Source organism: Tachysurus fulvidraco, chromosome 12, assembly GCF_022655615.1.
Source record: "Tachysurus fulvidraco isolate hzauxx_2018 chromosome 12, HZAU_PFXX_2.0, whole genome shotgun sequence".
Lineage (NCBI taxonomy): Eukaryota > Metazoa > Chordata > Actinopteri > Siluriformes > Bagridae > Tachysurus > Tachysurus fulvidraco.
This window is the reverse complement of record NC_062529.1, coordinates 1,031,679-1,053,378: the sequence shown is the minus strand read 5'-3', so window position 1 is coordinate 1,053,378 and position 21,700 is coordinate 1,031,679. Positions and strand designations below refer to the sequence as shown.

Sequence of the window (21,700 nt, the reverse complement as noted above, 5' to 3'; positions counted from 1 at the left end):
AGAGAGACACAAAGAGACAGAGAGAGAGAGAGAGAGACAGACACAGACACACAAGAGAAAGAGATTGAGAGAGTGACAGACAGAGACAGACAAAGAGAGAGACAGAGAGAGAGAGAGAGAGAGAGATTCAAAATAAAGGCCAGCCACTGAATCTCAGAATGCACAAGTGGACTAGAAGAGTAAAAGTTCTGCTCCTGTCGGCTACAAACAGAATCCTGAGGCTACAGATACGTGGACACGAGTTCACTATAAAATTCAACAGTTCAACATTCAAACCTTAAACGTTTTCTTGTTTGGATTCACTGTATTCTTTCCCGTTTGGGACTCACCGTTGCTCCCCAGTGCCTTCATCATGACCTCAGTCTGTGCAAATTCGTAACTGAAGCTGACTTCACTGGAAACTTCGCTGGCCGTGTCTCCGTCTGCGTCCAGCTGCTCGTTGCTGTTCTTCATGTTATCCCCCTCTCCTTCCTCCTCCTCGGCCACCGGACGCGGACGCCGCTTCGGAAGGTTTATTCTGCAGGGCATACGACCGAGAAATTATATAAGACAGGAAATAAACGTTGACCAGTCGGGTTCCTTTGTAGTGGTGAGGACTCTGACCTGAAAAAGTGGTTGTTGCCCCAGAGTACGCGGTCGCCATGGTGAAGCTGCTGCTGGCTCGTGACCGGAGAGCCGTTCACACAAGTCCTATGAGAACACGTCGGCACATCACACGTTTGTAAAACATTTTAAGTTATGTCTAAAATCCATTTGCAGGTAAAAGAAGAGTTTTTGTCTGAACACTGAAATACCGGGAATTCTTGTAGGGATTGATGAAAACCGCTCCCTCTGTAGTGATGTTGATGACGCAATGCTCCGCCTGGATTCCCATGCCACATAGCTGAATGTCCTGCGAGTCTGCTGAACCAACCATCGTGTGTTCCTGAAAATAACAACCCCAGATCAGCTACTGACGACACCACAAACACACACACACAGACACTGACTATTTAGCAACTCACTGTTCAATGGGACTTAAACAACTCTCAGGAAAAGTAGTGAGCATGACAGAAACCCAAACAATGCTGATAAACACCAAACTCCAAGCACCAGGCTATAAATCAGATCGACTTGATGCATTTCACACAAACAGGACGTGCGTGTTTTCACGTTTTTTCAGTTCAGTGTTTAAGGTTAACTCCAACTACAATCTTAGTTAATGTCATGTGAGGCTCAGTAGGATTAATTCCGTCAGAGGATTTTTAGTCCATCACGTAGGCTGCTCATGTTCCGTAAATGAGCCGAACACAAATCTACATAAAAGTACTTAGCAGTAAACAACTAAGTACTTTGCTTATACTTCCTGTACCTACAGTGACGCTCACGTACAACACAACAGCATAAGAATCAGTTCTGCTTCCAGCTGTAATCTTACACAAGCTTCAGACATCCTCCCCATATATTACCTTATAATAACCAATAAAACAGACATCCTTGTAAACTAAACAAACACTGACGTCACCGATTGTTCATATGTTGCACAGCAGACTACAGAGCAGGGTGTGAGATGAACTGTAAACACACTGGAACGCATTTATCTTCCTTTAGGCATTATAGGGTTATAATGCAATAAAACATGTCAAAGCAGGTACAAAGATTGTTAGATATACAAACATCGATCATCCGTCAGTTTCACACACAAACCTAAAGTGTGTGTACCTTTAAGTAATAAACCAGCAGTTCATTGAGGGCGGGGTCGGCGTTGAGGTTGACCAGGAAGCATTTATCATCTCCCACACGGATCCCTGATGACTGCAGAGAGATGCCCAGACTCTCCAGCTGCTTCTGCCTCTCCTGAACAGAAAATGAGTCATTTCAGTTTACCCAAAGTCGCCATTTTATAGTCTATAAAATACAAAGGAACTATAGCAGTGTCTTGCACTCATCCTCATCAGGGGTGTTACCTGTGCAACCTCCTCAGTCATCCTTAGTTTCTCCTCCCAGGTGACCGTCATCTCCTGGATCAACTTCTCCGACTCCTCCAGCCTCTCCTTCAGTTCTGGAGCCTTCATGGACTGAGGAAACAGACACAATAAATCACAAATCGGTCAAACTAATATTCCAAAAAGGGGAATATATGGGGGAAAAAAAGCCTTATGAAGCTGTTTAACTTACAATTCTGTTGGCATACAAAGTTACAAGCATTTGCTTATCGTGTACCTCTGCTTGTGTGAGCTGATCCCGGAGCTTCTCCACTTCCTCCCTCAGCTCTCGGATGATCCTGGCGTTTGGATCCTCGTTCACGACAGCGTGGTTGACGATGCTTTTGGCACGGTCGGCGTAGCGCAGCGTGGATAGGGTCTCATCGTAGTTATCGGCGGCCGGACTCACCGTGGCCACCATGGCGGTCCGACTGTTTCCTCCTAAACTGTCCTGGAATTACAGTTCAGTATCAATTAAAGTTCAGCATCGATGATATGCAAGAACTTTTCCAGACTTAGAAGTTAAAAAACTCCTGTCTTTAAGATGCCAGCAATGCACTTAAGCACTTACTACTAATAAAATACGCACATACATACATACATACACACTACAATTTGCTCATCTTTACATCTTCCCTGGACTAATATTTAATAAGGAATTATATCCATTTTCTTAATTTTTGACAGAATCCCTTCGGTTTGTTGAGGGAAATAAAAAAAAGAGAAAGAAATCTGGAAACTTGGTGGAAATTTTTCTGCATGAATCAGTTACCTTAAGCAGCCATGTGAGCACAGAGTCTCTGTAAGGCACAAACTTGGTCTTGTTCTTTCCTGCACCCTGGTCAGCCAGCGCCGAGATCACCAGCCCCAGTGTGGTTAAAGACCTGCACCAGAAAGAGTGTGTGTAAGTATGAGAGAGACAGAGAGAGAAAGAGAGAGAGAGTACAGTATCCATCTGTGCCCACACACATTCCCTGACACACACACAGCAAAGCTTGCCACTATTTTTCACCACCTAAAAAGTCAACATCTTATAAGCTGGCCCTTTTCTCATGTGTAGCCAGAGACAACAGTCACGTCACCACTACAAATAAATCCAATAACACTTACGAATTCACAATAACACAATTACGTTGAAACTCTGGCCATAATCAGAACTATAAATCATTTAACAAAATAAGAGGGAAAAAATAGAACGAATAAATAATGCTGAAATAGCAGAAAGTGTCTCTGGCATTTACATTTACTTAAATGGTTCAGAAATGTCACATCAGCACCAGAATCCATCACTGCATTAGCAATCGAGCAGCACGAGCTTTCACCTAAAAGCTCATCCACTCTAAAGTGCTCTAATTAGCATCCGAACGAATGTAAGGAATTCAGAAATAGATTAGCAACAACAGCTTGGTGACACGGAGGGGTTTTTAATAAATAAGTGTTTACAGTAGCACGATGATACTCTAAAGATCCAGATCATACCCAAGTCTCGATCCCAGGAAAATATTGCAATAAAATGAAGTTTATTTTTTTCTTTAACGGTCTTTGGAAAAAATGAGATTTGTTTGACATTTCGGGGAAAAAAAACAGATTTGTGCTATTTTGAATACCGTAATGTGAATGTAGCCATAAAAGGAAGGAAGAGAGTTATGGAAAGAAGTAGAGTGCATGTACTTATTAATGTTGCTGCCTTCCTTCAGCCTCTCACCAGCCGCACCGGTCTTAGCTGCTCTCTCACTTCCAGCCAAATCCACCAAACTCAGCTTACTCACTTTCTCCCCACTGGTCTGGAAGACGAGAGAGAGAGAGAGAGAGAGAGAGAGAGAGAAAGAGACAGAGAGAGAGGCAGACAAACAGACAGAGAGAGAGTGAGAAAGAGAGAGAGCCAGAGAGAGAGGCAGACAAACAGACAGACAGAGAGACAGACAGAAAGAGACAGACAAAGAGAGAGAGAGACAAACAGACAGAGACAGAGACAGACAGACAAAGAGAGAGAGAGTGAGAGAGAGAGACAGACAAAGAGAGTGAGAGAGAGACAAACAAACAGACAGCGAGAGGGAAAGAGAGACAAACAGACAGAGACAGAAAGAGACAGACAATGAGAGAGAGAGAGAGAGAGAGAGAGAGAGAGAGAGAGAGAGAGAGAGAGAGAGAGAGAGAGAGAGATCAAATTAAAATCTTCACATTGGGTGTTTTTTCCACAGACCATTTAAAAACATGAGCAAGGCCAACACTTTATTTTCCACCAGCAGGAGCAGCCGAGGTTATTCCAGCGTGCGCACTGTTACACCATTGTTAAGCTCAGGATAGAAAAACTGCTTGAATCAAAAGTGTTTCTTTAACAGATTTGGCTATATTGTAAAGATGCATGTTGTTTAATTAAGTTAAAGATGATAACAAGAACAAGGAGAACTTGTTGACAACGGTGCCTCCGTCACAAACACCTCCTCAAACAGGAAGGTAGCTAGTGAAAGAAAATAGTTTCAGCCATTTTACCTTGCTGTGATCTTGGCAATCGGTTCATCTGCTGGTTATAATGAGAATACCTAATAAATCTTACAAACATTCAAACATTGGTGATAGATATACTTCACCAATTAAACACCAAACAGTGGAGCAATCCCCATCCCTGAGTATCACAAGATCCTATTGGTGTTGCTGTTAAACCAATACAAAGGTAAACTGACATTTTCATTTACTTTGTTTTCATGTAGAAACAGATTTGTGATGAGGACGACCCTACTGCCCAAACTGGGCCGAATTCTCCAGCTGAGCGTGAATGAAAGGGAGCGAGGCCGTGCCAAACAGGACACAAGCGTCCATTGTTTCCCCTTTGCCTTATGAAGTAAGGACAGACAGACAAGCACAGACCTTACTAAAAACACAATCAGTCCCTTTATCCCTCCCAGTAATAATGAGCAATAAAACGCTGGAGGAAGATGAATCAGTCGAGATGAATCAGAAAGCCACACCTGCTCTCGGATTCAAACGACACACTTTGCATGGAAAATAGCTCATGAAGCCGTGAGCTAGTCAAAAGCTCTGTGCTCAGTGCACCGCACTGAAAGCAAACGCGACAGTCGCTTCATGGGTGCGCTTCAGTCACTGCTGAATTATTGATCTGGAAGTCAAGCGATCTTATCGGATAAAACAGTCAGCGCAGAAGGACACGGTGACACAAGCACGCGGCACTGAGATCAGCAGACACTCGAGTCAGGGAACGGCATGACTTATTTATCGATTTTCCTTCTGATTGGAGGGTCAGTACTCGCGTGTGTTCGAGAGCTGTACGATTTCAGCTACATTTACTGATGATTAGCTGATTAGTAAGAGGAGGAATATTTAGGCACCTTGCACGATTCAGAACCAGGGTCCTAACTAACTGTGAAATGATACTCAATTTGGACTGGACACGTCAGGACAAGCAGATATCAGGTCAATGTTAGTAGATTTATTAGCAGGTTTATTTGCATGCTGGAGTGAGTTTAATAACCATAAATAGAGAGAGAAAAAACCTCAGAATAAATCATGTCTGACTACAAAGCCGGTTTCTTAATTTAAACAAATAATGAAGATTACGGAAAGATAAAAATTACGTAATAAAATAAACTAAAATTAGAAAATTGCTCCTGAAAGATTCCAGAAATCCCACTTAACCTGGTGTGTTAATTTGGGGAAAGATTAATGTACTTTAAAATGAAACTTCAACTCGAAGAGGAACAGAAATGGTGAAAGCTCATTTGTATTAAAGGCAAATATGGATGGGATGATGATGTCATCGGGGATGGGCCTTACCCCTGACTGCAGGTCACGAAGTGTGTGTGTGAGGATGATTTTGAAAACGGCATGGGAGCGACTGCTCTCTTCGTTCATGTTGGTGGCCGCGACGGTGCGAGATTTATTCCCCTCGGACATTAAGGACTCGATGTCCTGCAGGGACAAAGAAGAACAAAGAGGAGAAGTTGATAAGCTCATAAAATATCGCACAAGTGTGTGAAGTAGACAAATATTTTTTGGGATAAACTTAAGAAAATATATGTGCAGCTGAGTGAAAATCTATTAACAAAATTGTGTGACATTGTATAGCGCAAGCAGCTGTAAAGACATGTTGGGTAAAAATAGCAATGGTTTCGTAATGATTTCTTGCCCGTACTAGACGCTTACCTTGTAGCACGCCACGGCGAGTCGAGAGAGTCCATCCACGTAAGGTCCCAGGACTTTGTGTTCTCGTACTTTCAGAGCCTGACGACTCCTGTGAAAAAACAGTAAAGTTAAAATTGATCATCACGACCGCCAACATTAAAGAAGCAGCTTGGCAGATATTATGAAAATTATATAAATCTTAATATGATTGACAGCTAATAATTTTATTTTTTTTGCAGCTTGTTGCTGGTCAAGGTCTCAGAAATGTTAAATCAATAAAAACATAAGTAGGGCTCGAGGTCATGTGCTGATCCTCACCCCTTAGGATCGAGGAGGTCCCGAACTTTCTCGTTGTAGATCTCCATGTAAGAGACCTCCACGGTGAAGCTCTCCTCCTTTCGCTGGTGCTGCAGCGTGCGCTCAAACAGTGAGCTGCAGAGCCGGGGGATCAGACCGGGCTGGTCAGCCGAACCCATCATTGTGTACGACTTCCCCGAGCCTACAACACACATGGAGACAGACACATAGATGCACAAACAGGGAGAGAGAGCGAGAGAGACACAGAGAGAAAGAGAGACACAGAGAGAGACAGACACAGAGAGAGAGAGAGAGAGAGAGCGAGAGAGAGACAGAGAGAGAGAGAGACACAGAGTTAGAAAGCGAGAGAGAGAGACACACACAGAGAGAGAGAGACACACAGACACCCACAGATCACATGGAGAGACACACAGAGGGACAGACATACAGAGAGACACACAGACTGCAGTCAGTGTAAAGAAAGACCCACTTATAGGTGTGGCACTTAATTTAGGAAATTAACCAGGAATGTTCCAGTCATCTTAGAGTGAGTCACATACATAAACATCCCTAATAATTCAGTAAACATCCTCTAATAAGTCCTAGCTAACTAAAACATGCGTGCACACAAACACACGCTTGTTTAAAGAGATGATGTGAAGTAGGGATGGGCGATTTGACAAAACTATCATATCGGATATTAGAAAGCATTTCTATGATGCACAACAAATGCAAATCGTGCTATTTTTGGCTTGCTCACAAATTGCCGGTAATACGGTATCTAAAACTCACAAATAACCCTTTTGATAGTTAAAGGTGGGGTCTCCGTTGTTTGAAAAATGCTTCAGAAAACTGAGTCGGGATGACTAACAAAACACAAGACTAACGTGTAGCCAATAAGCAGAAAGGGGCGTGTCTGGTCGATATGGGCAGAGAGAGTGTTCATTAGCAGAAAGCGGTTTTAACATTGACATGGAGGATAAAAACAAAGAAAGAAAGAGAAGAAAGACTTACGTTAAGGCAAGAAGTAGGACGTGTTAATATAGGATCAGCTTTCCAGCGCTGGAGAGAACTGAAGGAGCAGGAAGTTGGCCACATATTCACAGGTTGGAGTTTCCCGAGTCAATAACTCCTGAGCTAAACGCTGTTACTACACAAATAACACCTCTTTTCTATCGTAGTAATGTAGAGAGGCAGCTACAACCGCGTTTTGTGTAGTAACAGCGTTTAGCTCAGGAGTTATCGACTCGGGAAACTCCGACCTGTGAATATGTGGCCGACTTTACTTAAGACGCCGAGGTGCTTTTTTCCTTCTCGATAGGTGAGTAACGTTGGTTTTGCTTTGTTACACAGAACTAATATATGCCTTTGTCCTTTACATGATTATGCTTGTGTGTCATTTTTACTTGTTTGTTTATCTACAATCGTATCGTTCTTCCCTTCAGCTATGATAAACACACAGTTCTTTCCATTAGTCGCTTGTGTTACGTATGTATGTGTGGGCGGAGCTATCGATACAGGGGTGGGACCCATTTGGGTTAGGGGTGTGTTTGTTTTGGTGATTTTATATGTCAACATTGGCTTTCAAACAACGGAGACCTCACCTTTAATGTATCAAAATAATTTGAAATTTATATATATATAGAACTGGGTCAAACAGAGATGGCTGTGTATGGAGTGTGTCTCACCGGTTTGCCCATATGCAAAGATACAAGCGTTGTATCCCTGGAAGGCGTTGTGTAACAGACTCTCCCCGAGGCACTGAAACACCATGTCTTGTCCTGCAAATAAACAGTGTCAGTTCCACAGAACGTCTATAAACCCACCGCTGCTTCACTGCTCCGTGCTTAGAAAGGGGGTATTTTTCTTGTGCTATAATGATAATGAGAGTGATAATGATAAATAATTAACACTCGGTGAGAGCATACAGAAACTCGTTTATAAACGCAGACCTGACAACCATGGAGACACAGATACACGGCTCTTTTATAAACCGCTTGTCTAAAGTTCCCTGTAAAATCGGGAGAATGTTTCCTGCAGCAGACACGAGGGCTGTGTTTAAAGTACTAATTTTTTCCTAATTATCATTTTCATTACATTATGGACCTATAAAAGTATTTTTTAAGCTCTCACAACAGTCCATTTTGTCTTTTTTTTTTAAAGCCTGATCCGGCTCCACCCATGAGGGCGGAGTCATGCGTATAATTATATAGCGGTCAAAACGAAACCAATACAAATGTGAAATGTGGAGAATAGTATCAGGGAGTATCAGTGATGTTATCAGGGAGTTAGAATCGGTCAATTATTTCAGATTCACGTGTCCAAAAGCTCATGAATCTGCTACTGCGTTGTGTTAAAAAAGCAGATCTGACAGAAAAGAGGTCCAAACAATACCTGCATATTTTTCCTTTTCTGATTCGTCTATGGACCAGAAGCAGTAATCGTATGCGAAAACCTAAAGGACGGAGAAACGACCAGAGATTTCAATAAGATTAAAGGGGTAAACATCTTAAGCTGCTTTGCTTGTATGACTGATTTATAATGTAGGATGCAGTAAAGAAAGCCATTAGATTAGATTACCTTGGGCTGACTCCTGCTGCAGGACGGTCCAACACGGTAACGGTGCGAGTATGGGGAAGAAAATACATCAGACTTTTAATAATCACACTGATTATCAGAGTTAACTCAGAGTTTCTGGAATAAAAACATTCTACTAAATGAACAAACATACAGCATTTAGTACTGTTCTAGGAAATAATACAAGGACAACAATATATGAATCAGACATTCTGGGAACCGAAATAGCCGATAAATCAGTAAAGTTAACATGCACTAGGACCCAGAAAACTAAACCCTGAGGCCATGTTATCAGCTGTACTTTGCTCAGTGAACCTGAACACAAAGACACCATCACTCGGTGAGAGAGAGAGAGAGAGAGAGAGAGAGAGAGAGAGAGAGTTGAGAGGACAGAGTAAACACACAGCGGGAGCCGTGACTCAGAGCTGTTCTATGACTTCAGGACATCCCAACACACACACACACACAACCGAATTGTCACCATATCGCAGTATTAATTTTGTAATATCAAATAAAATCGTAACATGATAATATTAATTATTACAACACATAATTATTCTGTCGGTCATGTTTTTAAAAGGAACCCATAATAATTTGTTTGTATTTTAGCTTTCATATGTGGTGATTATGTTGTAAAGGCAGCGAGAAACACTGCTATGAGAAACTGATTCTTTTGCTTCATTAGAAATATTTGCATTCTTTACCACTAACACAGGCAATTAGTCACTTGATTTCTTCTCGCATTTAAAAATTTAATAATATTGCGTGTGTTATCGGTGGAAACTCCTGCAGTCTTTATTAAGCAGAGAGCGCAGTCTGAAAAGCCAGTGAAGCGAATGAGAAAGCAAAACAGCGTTTTGGTTCGAGTGACCCGGGGCTCGGCTTGTCGTTTAAAATCAGGCCATGTCTCTGAGAGCTCTGTCGCTGGATAACAAGCGGAACGCCAGAGTCTCCCGTCATGCTGCAAAGCAAGCTGGAAGCGATTCAGCCCCCTGTGGAGCGTTTTCGGTGGCGGCTGCTGGTGAGACATGCAGGATTGACGTGAATTTTGTTTGGAAGCCAAAAAAATACGGAGATTGTGTGTACGAATCGGTTCATCCTGTCACAGAGAAGAGATTATTGTTGGAACAGCTCATTCTGGGACTGTAATGTCTGATAAAATTAACAAGAAAGATGACTTCCTAAACCTTTATACAATATAGATTTAAATATACAGCTAAAAATCAATTGGTGTTGAGTTGTTGATAGTGTGTGTGTGTGTGTGTGTGTGATAGTTAAAAGTAAAAAGGCATTAGTTCATCTAACCGACTTGTGTCCGTACTGTAAGACTTACGATGTCTTCTTGTTAACCCTTGTAGTCAAGCATGTGGTTATTATTAACCCAAAATACCTTTGTGACATGTGAGTAAAAAAATAAATAAATAAATAAATAAATAAATCACAACCAGGCTGGACGATGGGGGTAAATAGGCAGAATTTTTAGGTTGTGAGTGTTTTAAAGTCTAATCCTCATCGGGTTTCTTTACCGGCAAGCTTCTGTGCATCAGCTTTCATTTCTGAACTGCAGAGTGCTGGTTATATGAGCGAGCACTGACAGTGTGGGGATTGCATCTGCAGCTGCTGCACTGCTGCACTGTGTACAGACTCTTTTACACACACACACACACACACACACACTATTCATTTCCCCTGAGACAGTTGCCACTCCTGCATAGCTGCACAGTTAGAAATCCGTGGATGAGGCGAGCAGTGCACACAGCGTGCTCCTAAATTCCTATCATTTATTACAGCAGGGCTCGACAGGATCCTAAATAACTGCTGGCTAACAAAAGGTCTGAGTTTCAGCCACTGACTTAGGCCTTCAGCTCCACTAGAGCAAGACATTCAATGATACAGGGAGAAGGTTCCTCAAACCATAGGTTAAAAAGCAACCCTAAATATAAACACACGCGTTTTGCATCAAATATTAATTATTATTAATATACAACAACGACAACGTTTCTTTAATACGTCTTAAGAAGAAGGCGGTCACATGTTCGAAGGTAATATTCAGATATTTTCTTCAATCTCCAAAACCGCAAAATGTTTCCAAATGCAAAAGGTGTAAAAAAACTATCAACAAGGAAAAATGTAGTCTACCTAATTAGATCATTTTCTTCTTCTCCAGATGTATGGCACTTAAAAATAATCTATGCTAATTAACGATTAATCGAGCGTCTCATCCATTTTTCTGTGATGAGACCACTGTCCTGCCCACCTGGTTTCTATGTATACACGAACACTGAATCAATTAAGCGCTTGGAGATGGACAGGAGGAGGACACCACACAAAGCATTTCTTTCAGTCCTCTTACATAAATTTAAGATTTTCCCTCCGTGTGAAACTTTATAAAACAGCACCACAGGCATGAGAATCAAAGGACCACCACCACCACCAAAGATTGATTCGTTCCAACACGTATGATCTGATGAGCGGCTGGCCACCTTCTTACTGTTGCCATGGAAACGGTCATTACAGTTTATTAGCTCCTTATCCGTTACCGTAGCGCTCGCATGATTCAGCTGATGTGAACGTGTGAGCCCGACATTAACAATTAGGTTTAATGCAAATAGAGCAAGCTGTATAAATTTTTCCTGTAATTTTAACAGCACCACCTGCAGTGCCGGAGAACGGGACACGAGACGGTCGCTACGAATCTACAACCTTAAACTGTACTCTCAATTATGTCTTTGTTAAACCCCACATAAACAAAGTCCCTGCATTAAGTAATCGAGATATTGAATCGGTGCATGTGATGCTGCCTTCGAACTCTGACTAAGATCTCAATAGAGTATCGATGCTGTTGCTCAGAGGCAGCTGTCAGTGCGAGGCGAGTCATCGAGGTGATTAAGAGGCACGCCGACCTCCGCGTCTAACCTTATGACCACATACCACATGACAAAAATGTCAGGAAGATGAGACAAGCAGCCTAAATATTATTCGTGTACTTAATCCTTCTATCACTGGAGATCATTTAAAAAAGAAAAAAAGAAAAAAAGACATTCCGCTTCAGTTGTAAATGAATACACAAGCTTGTGAGTGGAGATGTGACGCTGTGTACCGAATCTGACCTACATTACAGTCAGGAAGACATTTGCATTGGCTCACACGAATACAAAATAGGCCAAGCTGCAGGGTCTAGCCTTCTGGGGTGGCGGGGGGTCGGAGAGGAAACAGAGTTTGACGATGGAAAGACTGACTAACTGACTGACCCTGTGCTCTGGCCTCAGCGCAAGAACAAGCTTGGCTAAGCAAAAATATTATAATTTCACTGGACTGAACTTGTCTATATTGACAAAGACTTTTGTTTAATTGAATTTTCCCAGCTTAGTTCGAATAAATATTTTTGCGCGCTCCGAATCAGTTGTTTGAAGTCGCTGACGTCCTCGCTGAACTAGTGCTGACGGCCTAATGTTAGTATTTCGGCTCTGTTTTAGAACTAAGAAAAATAAGTTGCAGTGTTTTCTGCCACATCCAGACTCAGCGGTAAAATTTCAGTAATAAGGATTTTTGGTTTTTCTTTTAACAAAAGAACGTAATAATCTCTAAGCCTGTGGTTGAAGATGTGGTGAGATGTCACAGATGTTGCCAGATGTAGCCCTAAATCCAGAGAACAGCTGTAAGGCTGAAAACTTGATAGGTTTGACACAGCATGTGAAGCACGTCACCAAAATTCCACAAGTAAAATAACAAGCTGTCTCTGTTGTGATGTGAAGTGACGTGAAGTGAGGTGAAGTTACGGTCCGTCTGGAAATGTTGAAAATTCCAGATATCAAAGATATTCTGATGAGCTGTTTGTAAAGGTGTGTTAGGCAAGATTTGTAAAATCTGATTATATGAGGTATGAGTTAACAGATGAAGATAAATAATGTTTAAAAATCTTTATTCTGGAGTCTATTTGATGCTCTCAGGAGATTTACCCGTCTGCACTGCGCACTTGCTAAATTCAGACTGAGATGAAGAGTCTCTATAAAGTGACAGGAAGTTCACCCCAACACAACACCTGCTCTAAGCCATGGCATTAATTGTTCCTCTATTTTTGTTCGTGCTTTACATATTTTACGAGTTACTGTACCGGTAAGTAACTAAAGAGAAACAGTTGCACCTTAAACTCTTTTATTTAAAAGTTCGCCTTCGTCGAATTGCCTCTTTGTTAACTCATAAATGCAAAGGTTCCTTAAAGAGTCTCGTCATCACCGGATGAAGTATACACACACACACACACACACTCATTATCACACCTTTAACAAATAAAGGTGCAGTAAAACGCTGATCCACACACCATGAACTAAAGAACGCAGACCTGATCGTCACCTAACTGCTTCAACCGATAGCAAAGGAAGAGGATCTGGTTTAAGAATATATCTATATATATATATATATATATATATATATATATATATATATATATATATATATATATATATATATATATATATAAAAATCTAACAATTATTTAACAACAAAAAGGAGGGAAGATAATAAAAATTCAGTCCAAAATTAAACCACATTGAAGATTAAACCCCTAATCTTCCAAATTAGCGAGGACTCATTTTATGCTTTTAGTAAATTACTTTTTGCTGAGTCTATTTCCTGCGATCTCAGTTTGGTTAAGTGTCAGGCACTAAGACCCGTCCGAGTACGCGGCGTGAGCTGCCTGAAGCCGTGCTGAGATGAGAACGTTCACATGAAGACATGGAAAGGATTCCTGTCCGTGACAAAAGGAAGAGAGCGATGTCTGGTGTGACGCAGGGGAAGGGGGAATGCCGTATGTTCTCTAACGCCCACCTGAACAATGAATTTGAATGAGAGTGTGCAGGAGGTGCAGGCAGCCATGTTGCGCCCATGTGAACCCCGCCATCGGGGGCATCTGGTGTGGCGTTAACACGAGCATACATTCGGCACATGAACTCCGGCGTGCAATTAAACTGTCCGTTGTGTGAAGGCAGCAGGCGGCGCATCCATTCACTTCCAAGTTTAAAGTGTCTCCTTTTGTCCGCACGCTAAGTCGAGAGAAAGCCGCAAATGGTGCTCTCTTGTTTAGTGCCATAAAACAAGTGTTTATGGCCAACAGATGCTAAAGCTAACTTCTATGCTCTCCTGTCTTACATGCAGAACCATCCTTTGGCGGAGGCGACCTAGGGTTAAACCCCCCCACCCCATACAGAGTTGCCACGGTAACAGAGGGCTGAATAAAATAGGGAAAAGTCAAAAGGAGGAGAGTTATGTCCTGACACAGCAGAGTTTTGACAGGTTGTATACAGCATTACACCCAACACACACACACACACACACACACACCTTAGCGATATCAGCAACGAGACTCCATCACATTACACACTGACAAGACCTTTAATTCTCCACTATGAGTTAATTTGAACAATATTTGGACTATGAAAGCGGTCGTCAAACACACGAGTGTAAAAATCGAAATCATTACTGATTCTATAGCTGATGATAAGTGTGAGAACATTGTGGTTTGTAAGATGTTCATTCTCCATCATGTAAGGAAGTAAGGAGTCTCCAGGATCAGGGATAAAGCTATAACTTCAAGTTTTAAGACATTTCAAGGTCAAGCAGCATGTTTGTTTCTTTAGAGAGAAGATCTGTTATAAAACGCTTTGGTTAGAACGTTCTGTTAGCGGAAAATAACCCCCTTTATTATGGTGGTAACCGTGACTCGCCTTCATCACACCACCCTGCTGTTGAATATCTACACATAGGGACAAGGTGTGTTTTCTTCCTCACTTATGTTTTACGTGAGAACCAGAAAAAAGTGCAACGTTGATGTTTTACAGTCACGTGACCCGGCTCTAATTTCTGTTTCTGCAACGTGTGAAAGGAAAGAGGAACGTCTCAGGCGGTCGTTCCATGCAGGCAGAAAGAATGTTGAAAAGATCAGAGCTTATCTTGAGCCACTGAGCACTAAGTAAGGATCATTCCTCTTCTGATCGCCCAGGAAGCAGCCTTTTCTACACCGCTCATTTACATCACATGGTTCTGTTCCTCGTTACAACAGTAATTCTGATATGAAATCAAGGTTTATTAAAGTTTTGTGGCTCTGTATTAAACATAGTAGATTTTTTTAGAACAAGAAGGTCGGTTCTCTGAAGCCTATATGAAACCTATGCTCGGATGTGAGCTCACCTCGAGTCGGCTTTTCCCAGATTCCCACTCGCTGGATGGAGGAAGGTTTGGTTCCCTTCCATCTCGATCACACATTTTGTGTTCAAGTCCTTTTCTGTTGACAAACATGAAAAAAAAAATCAGATTCAAAGTTCAACACTGCTATTCAAGAACAAAATTGTACAAAACAGGAAGTGGAAACGTTTGGCTTTGTTCGAGAGAGAGTTGAGGTCCAAACAATGAATTACTTTAAGTACCAGTCTTTACAATACACCTGCTAAAGACAAACACACACACAAAGCTTACAAGCTGAGGTTTAATTTAATGTTAACACGTTTTTAGCAACCACGTTCAAAACAGATCAATCTTAGCAACACAAAAAAAGAATCTGAGGCATAAATGTGTCACAACGAACAGTGTTTTAGAAGCTCGGTGTTGGAAACTAATAGAGGAAATGTCCCTGACTCAGAAATCCTTGGAAAGGACACGACACGGCATGGAACCAAAATGCCAACGAGCAGCATGGTTTAAAGAGGAAACCTCGGTTTCCTGCCTCTGCCCAGAGCCCAGGGCCTGGAGGAGAAACCGGGAGCGCTTACAGGAGCTTACAGCTGGGAGAAAAAACGTGTAGAAACATCTGTCATACTATAATTACTTTCAACTTCCCTAAATAAGATAAACAGAGAAATAAATACAAGACTCGTAAGAAAAAAACTGTAAATAAATTTGTAAAAAAAAAAAAAATCAATCATCATCTCAGCATAACTGAATAATCAATAAGTTAATAATGCCGCCTCATTGATCACAATAACTACACATTAGTCTGACAACAGATAAGCAGGTGATCTCATTGCTTTCCTGTCAAAACGGAGTGTCAGGAAATTATTCAAATGTTCGACAATTTCCTCGCTCAGGAATTTTGGACTTGAGGTGGTTTTTGTCGACCATCTGAAATATGTGTATGGGAATGAGAATGTGTTGCTGTTATGCAACGTTAGCAAATAGTTCATTATGGCTCACTGAGACTTCCCTTCCTTCTTTTGTTAATATACACACACATACAAAGCTGAGGAAGTAAGGCGAGGACAGACAGACATCTACGTGAGCTCTGGTCTAGTGATATTATTACACAAGGCAGAGAAAGTCTATAGAAATAAAATCACAAAGACCTCTATGAAAAACTTTTTTGTCTAAAACGGAATCTTAAATCGCTGCAATATTAGAGATTAGTTTAATCTCTGTGTTTAACATAAACCAAGTAGGTGTTGGAGGTCGATGCAAGTCGTCTTGTGACTGAATTTTACACACAAATCCGACATGTGACTACTTCACACACTTCAGTACCTTTATTTTGTGAGACACGTGTTCTCACGTGACAAAATTCACCTCCCAGAGGTCGCCGGACCTCAACATCTGAGTCAGCACTGAAAGAATCTGAATGCTGTGTACATTTTGTGCGTGTTAATTATTCCTGAGAAACATCTGTAGCTTCACAAGTAAGTCACCAGGACAGAGCCGTGCCCTTCCAGTGCCCTTTTTGCATGACGACACAGTAATGAATCTCTTCCAATAAAACCTCCATTTTGTAAACACAAGCCAGGGTCAGAGACCGACTGCCACGTGCAAATGTTTTAACGGGTCTCGTCGTTTCAACAGAACGATGCCTGTGTCTGACAACACTTCTCACGGTGCACTCCTGAACTCCCACAATGCACTGCGGCAGTTCCGTGTGCAAATGATTTGGTGGTACTGTAAAATAAACTGCACAGATCCTGCTCTGTACATAACCCGACTATTCGGCTTTGTTATTGTAACGTGCAGTAACACCTTGCCTATTTACACACATTAGGGACAAGTTCACAAGTAGCATTACTTCCTGTGACACTTCATATGGGTTACGGTGGCAGTGGATCCAAAGTCTATCCCTGGAATACTGGGAACGAAGCAGGAATACACCCTAGATGTTCAATCATTCCATGGCATTTAAAAATCATTAATAATTTTCATCACGAGGACAGCTGCACAATCACGGTCAAGGCCAAAAGAGAAAGCTATCTCTGAACACTAAATGTCCCTTTACTCACACTCAAAAAAATTGGCACTCACATAATTGTTTTTTTTGTTTTGTTTTGTTTGACTTTTACACCTTTTGCTTGCATCGATATGCATTTAATACCGAAAGATTGGACCCGAATGATTAGTACATTCTCTCTCGTCCAATCTTTAATAAATACGTGTTAGTGACAGATCGACGTTTTGGTGTCTCACCTCTCCGGTTCATGGGTCGGACACGGACGGCCACCTTGACGTTCGAGTCGTTCAGGCTGGTTTCTCCCATGTTTACACACAAACACGGCTCTCAAAAACAAGACCAATGATAGAGACCTAGACGCTGGATGTAGACAGATCCATAAACATGTCCACAAATACCAGATTCCTTAGAAATGAACTCTTTATTTCTGGAACATTTCGGCCTCCGGGGCAGCAAAGTCACGCCATGTTAAGGTCAGCCGTGTTCCAGTTCACATCTTTGCTTTGGCTGTGAAGTTCTTCATGTTGAGTCAGAGTTATTAAGATGATAAATAATCCTAAGAGTCGGTCAGAAAGATGACAGCCAACCGACTCCCTGCTGGACTGCCACAAATCTCGGCTAGAACTCAAACAGGGCCTCAATTACAAACTTCCTGAAACTCAGAGTCAAAGTGTCAAAGCACGATTTTCTTCACCCTAATCTGAGTCAGACTGCTAGCATAGTCGCTGGAATGACTTATTCACTATTGATTAGTCTTGTGCAAGTGAAAAATAAATTGACTGGATTGTAAACTTAACACGCAAAACCAAGTGCCTTCCTCAGCTGAGTAACTAGTCCGTTATTCTAACTCAGCTATGCTAGTTATTCTCTTTACTAAGGATTTGACCAGTTAAATCAGTAGCTATGCTAGTTATTCTGTTTTACTAACGATTTGACCAGCTAACTCGGCAACTATGCTAGTTATTCTGTTTTACTAACGATTTGACCAGCTAACTCGGCAGCTATGCTAGTTATTCTGTTTAACTAAGGATTTGACCAGCTAACTCGGCAGCTATGCTAGTTATGTATCTATGTAGATTTACTCATTAACTAGCTAGCTGACATCTCGCTGAACCTTAACGTCAAACTCATGTGTTATCATTGATATATAAAAACCTAAATAATATGATAAAGCTTTCGGAAGATAAAGTTAAAAAATACACAACCATAACAGTGTTATTAAGTTAAAACTCTAGCTAACGTTACATAGCAACTGCGTTGACTGGCTAACGGAATCGCCTCAGATTTCATTACTGCATCCGAGGAGCGGCGCGTGACATCAAATTAAATCTGTCCCGGCGAATTCGACATCATTTCTTCAAGATTTTACCCAGACGACGGTGTCATTTTTCTTCGCCGGTGTCACACCAGGAGAGAGAAGAAATAAAACGAGAAATAAAACGTCGTTTTCTGGGGAAATTCCAGTCGTAACCAAGTGCACACGCAACAGCCTGGGAATTCACGTCTGTGCGTTAAAATCAGCTAACATATTAGCATCAGTCGCCAGTAATAAGCCCCGCCCCTTTCACTTCCGCGTTTGTTCGTGATGGTTTGGCAGCTTGTCGCGCCATTGTGTTAAGGTCAATTGTGGTGAGGTCAATAAATTATCTACTACATATTAACAATTTAATTTATTATTAATTTAAATACAATATATACTATAATTTAAACAGAATATATTTTAATTATCCAGTAAAAATGTAAATGCTATTAAACGGTCGTCACTCCCAGCCTTAACTGCGTTCTTTTATTTCTTTTATTTTTTTTATTCCTTTTTTGTTATTAGACCTCAATCTAAGGCAATAATTTAATAACAGATATAATGTCATTTCTTACCAGATGAATAGAATATTTCTTAACATTTCTACCTTTTAAAATAATTAATTTTTAAAATGAATTAATTTGCTTTAATCTATATTACAATTCTGTGTCTTAAGCTTAAATATTTGCAGTTATATTGTAGTTTTTACACCCAGGACGTTAAACAAGTCAAATTATTAAGCTGTGGCGACATCTGCTGGACATCAGCTCTCATTTCATCCACTCCAGATTACACAATCAGGTCGAGTTACATTTTAGAGCACGACTTATTTCGTCCCTAAATATTATAGTTGAATGGCTCTGAAATGTTAGACAGATAAATACATAAATACATAAAAAAAAAAATTTTGGTTTTGCTGATTAAAATAAAAATATACTAACATTGATCATTAGTACATTAAATTGAACAGGATGTAAATTTTATTTTCATTTACAAAAACAAAGAAATGCATATTTACTTCTTTTTTTTCTCTCTCTCTCTTTTTTTTATTTGCATTTATTTATTTATCTGTCTAACATTTCAGAGCCATTTAAATATAATATTCAGGAGGAAATGAAGTCATGAGTCTTTATTAATGTAACAGGATTCTATATGTAATGTTCTAATAATAATAAACGTTACAGTTTCTTTGTTTTTGTTGATTAAAATAAAACTATGTTGTAAAATTGATTATTAGAACATTGTATTGAAACATATGTTTCTAAATGTGTTAATACTATATGCAATTTCTGTTATATAATCTTACTTGATAAGAACTTTGTTCATCATTTTTACTGAATGATTAACTTTGTTCTTTCAGATTTATGATGATCAACTGTCAGAAAAAAGCATCTAAAACACATAAAGCTCTTGTGCAGTGCCGTATTCAGCTAATAACAGCTTTAAACAAAGTGATAAAGAGCTACAGAGTGTGAAGCTGTTGATGCACTAGATGGAGACAGATGCTGAGGCTGATCTGCTGACTGTATAAATATATACATGCCTAAGTGTGTTATATTTGTATATTATATATTATATTTATATTACTCTACAAAGGAAAGATTTATTCATTATATTCATCTAAGGTATTGAAATGTAGTAGATCAAAAAGTAGTTAACTGGGGGTGTATATGGGGAAGGATTGGCTTATTAAATATGCACAATAATATTCTGGTTATTTATTGCATCCAAAGAACTTTTTAATAATTAAATCTGTCATCAGATGTCATTAATTTTGTGTGATTGCTATCGAGTCTTTTGGTACAAAAAAGTACAGTTGCTCTTCATGGAGCAAATAACTTTGAGACCTACTTTAGTGATCGAGGGACTGAATGAGACGTAAACAAGAGCTTTATTATAATGGAATAATCCCAAATAACAAACAAGCCCTTTAAAAGCAGGAAGATAAAATAATGCTTAAGTCTCTGTGTACCTGGAATCTCAGCAGACGTACACACGTGAGTCAGATGTTTACTGAAATGTCAACGTGTTTCCTGTGTAAAAAAAAAAAAAAGAACAAAACATGTAATTGTTCATGTGATGTCATTTTCTATGGAAAGAAACGTGACTCTCAAGCTTCAGTGATTTGGAACAGTCAGAGGAAAAGCTGCAACTTCAAGTTTTCCCACACCTTCAGGACAGATTAGTTTACGCTTGGCAGTTTTTAGGTTATATGACATGTGATACAGCTCCTACAACATAAGTGAAAACAGGTCATTTGTTTCACAGACGTTCCACAATATTATAACTAAATATAATGTGCTAAAAAGTATAATGTGTCATTCTTTGACTAATTAGAAATTAGGAATACGTTCGCCTCACACCTCCGGGGTTGGGAGTTCGATTCCCGCCTCCGCCTTGTGTGTGTGGAGTTTGCATGTTCTCCCCGTGCCTCGGGGGTTTCCTCCGGGTACTCCGGTTTCCTCCCCCGGTCCAAAGACATGCATGGTAGGTTGATTGGCATCTCTGGAAAATTGTCCGTAGTGTGTGTGTGTGAGTGAATGAGTGTGTGTGCCCTGTAAAGGGTTGGCACTCCGTCCAGGGTGTAGAAATAGAAAGATAGTTTAACAGGAAAATAGTACAATATGCTAACAGTAACACCGTATCTTTAACACAGGCTACTATTTTTTTAATTCTAATTTAAATAGTGAATTTAATTAAAAGATTCCCATCGCGTGACTCTAGAATCATGGTGTAATTATTCCTTTCTAAACACACTGTCCTCTTTGAAGCTCAGTAATTTAGTGTAAATGTTAAGGTGTTTTTAGTTCTCGCTGGGCTTTAGAGGGAGCCGCTGTGATGTGTTTAGCCGAGGCGTCCTGGGGAAAGGCCACTGGCTTTGAAACCTGTGATGCTGCTGGCCTCTTCCTCCTCCTCCTCCTCCTCCTCCTCCTCCTCCTCACAGCTCTGTGCCACCCTCAGCTCCAGCAACTGTACATCTGTCTGTTCTCTTTAAGTTTCTCTATATAAATGTAAATATTTAGGTGAAAGCAGACAGAGACATCAACAGATCTGACTGGAATGATGTGAGAGGAGCTGCTGCCGTTTGTGAAACTGAATCCAACTGAAAATCTAAGGATTGATCAAGATCCAAGTTGGATTTGGAGAACATCTGCATTGAGGAATGGACAAAAACATCAAAATCAGATTGTACAAAGCTCAGAGAGATAAATCCCAGAAAACCCA

General features: G+C 40.6%; 1 protein-coding gene across 3 annotated transcripts in view; it reads right to left on the bottom strand.

The window, feature by feature from the left end:
• The window catches only part of kif13ba (kinesin family member 13Ba), a 30,807-nt gene extending 12,100 nt beyond the window's left edge, over nucleotides 1-18,707 (bottom strand). For 2 of the 3 annotated variants that reach the window (XM_027157042.2, XM_027157044.2), the window contains exons 1-16: nucleotides 17,412-18,706; nucleotides 15,165-15,258; nucleotides 8,982-8,997; nucleotides 8,796-8,856; nucleotides 8,090-8,182; nucleotides 6,423-6,603; nucleotides 6,126-6,213; nucleotides 5,757-5,891; nucleotides 3,636-3,748; nucleotides 2,737-2,848; nucleotides 2,203-2,415; nucleotides 1,947-2,057; nucleotides 1,702-1,836; nucleotides 795-925; nucleotides 604-690; nucleotides 330-517 (exon numbers count right to left, since the gene is read on the bottom strand). In XM_027157042.2, coding sequence (XP_027012843.2) covers nucleotides 330-517; nucleotides 604-690; nucleotides 795-925; nucleotides 1,702-1,836; nucleotides 1,947-2,057; nucleotides 2,203-2,415; nucleotides 2,737-2,848; nucleotides 3,636-3,748; nucleotides 5,757-5,891; nucleotides 6,126-6,213; nucleotides 6,423-6,603; nucleotides 8,090-8,182; nucleotides 8,796-8,856; nucleotides 8,982-8,997; nucleotides 15,165-15,258; nucleotides 17,412-17,481 — 1,828 coding nt within the window. In that variant the 5' untranslated portion in view covers nucleotides 17,482-18,706. Of the gene's footprint in view, nucleotides 1-329; nucleotides 518-603; nucleotides 691-794; nucleotides 926-1,701; nucleotides 1,837-1,946; nucleotides 2,058-2,202; nucleotides 2,416-2,736; nucleotides 2,849-3,635; nucleotides 3,749-5,756; nucleotides 5,892-6,125; nucleotides 6,214-6,422; nucleotides 6,604-8,089; nucleotides 8,183-8,795; nucleotides 8,857-8,981; nucleotides 8,998-15,164; nucleotides 15,259-17,411 lie in introns of all 3 variants that reach the window. The other variant, XM_027157043.2, reaches the window with a different exon arrangement.
• Nucleotides 18,708-21,700: the final 2,993 nt, after the last annotated feature.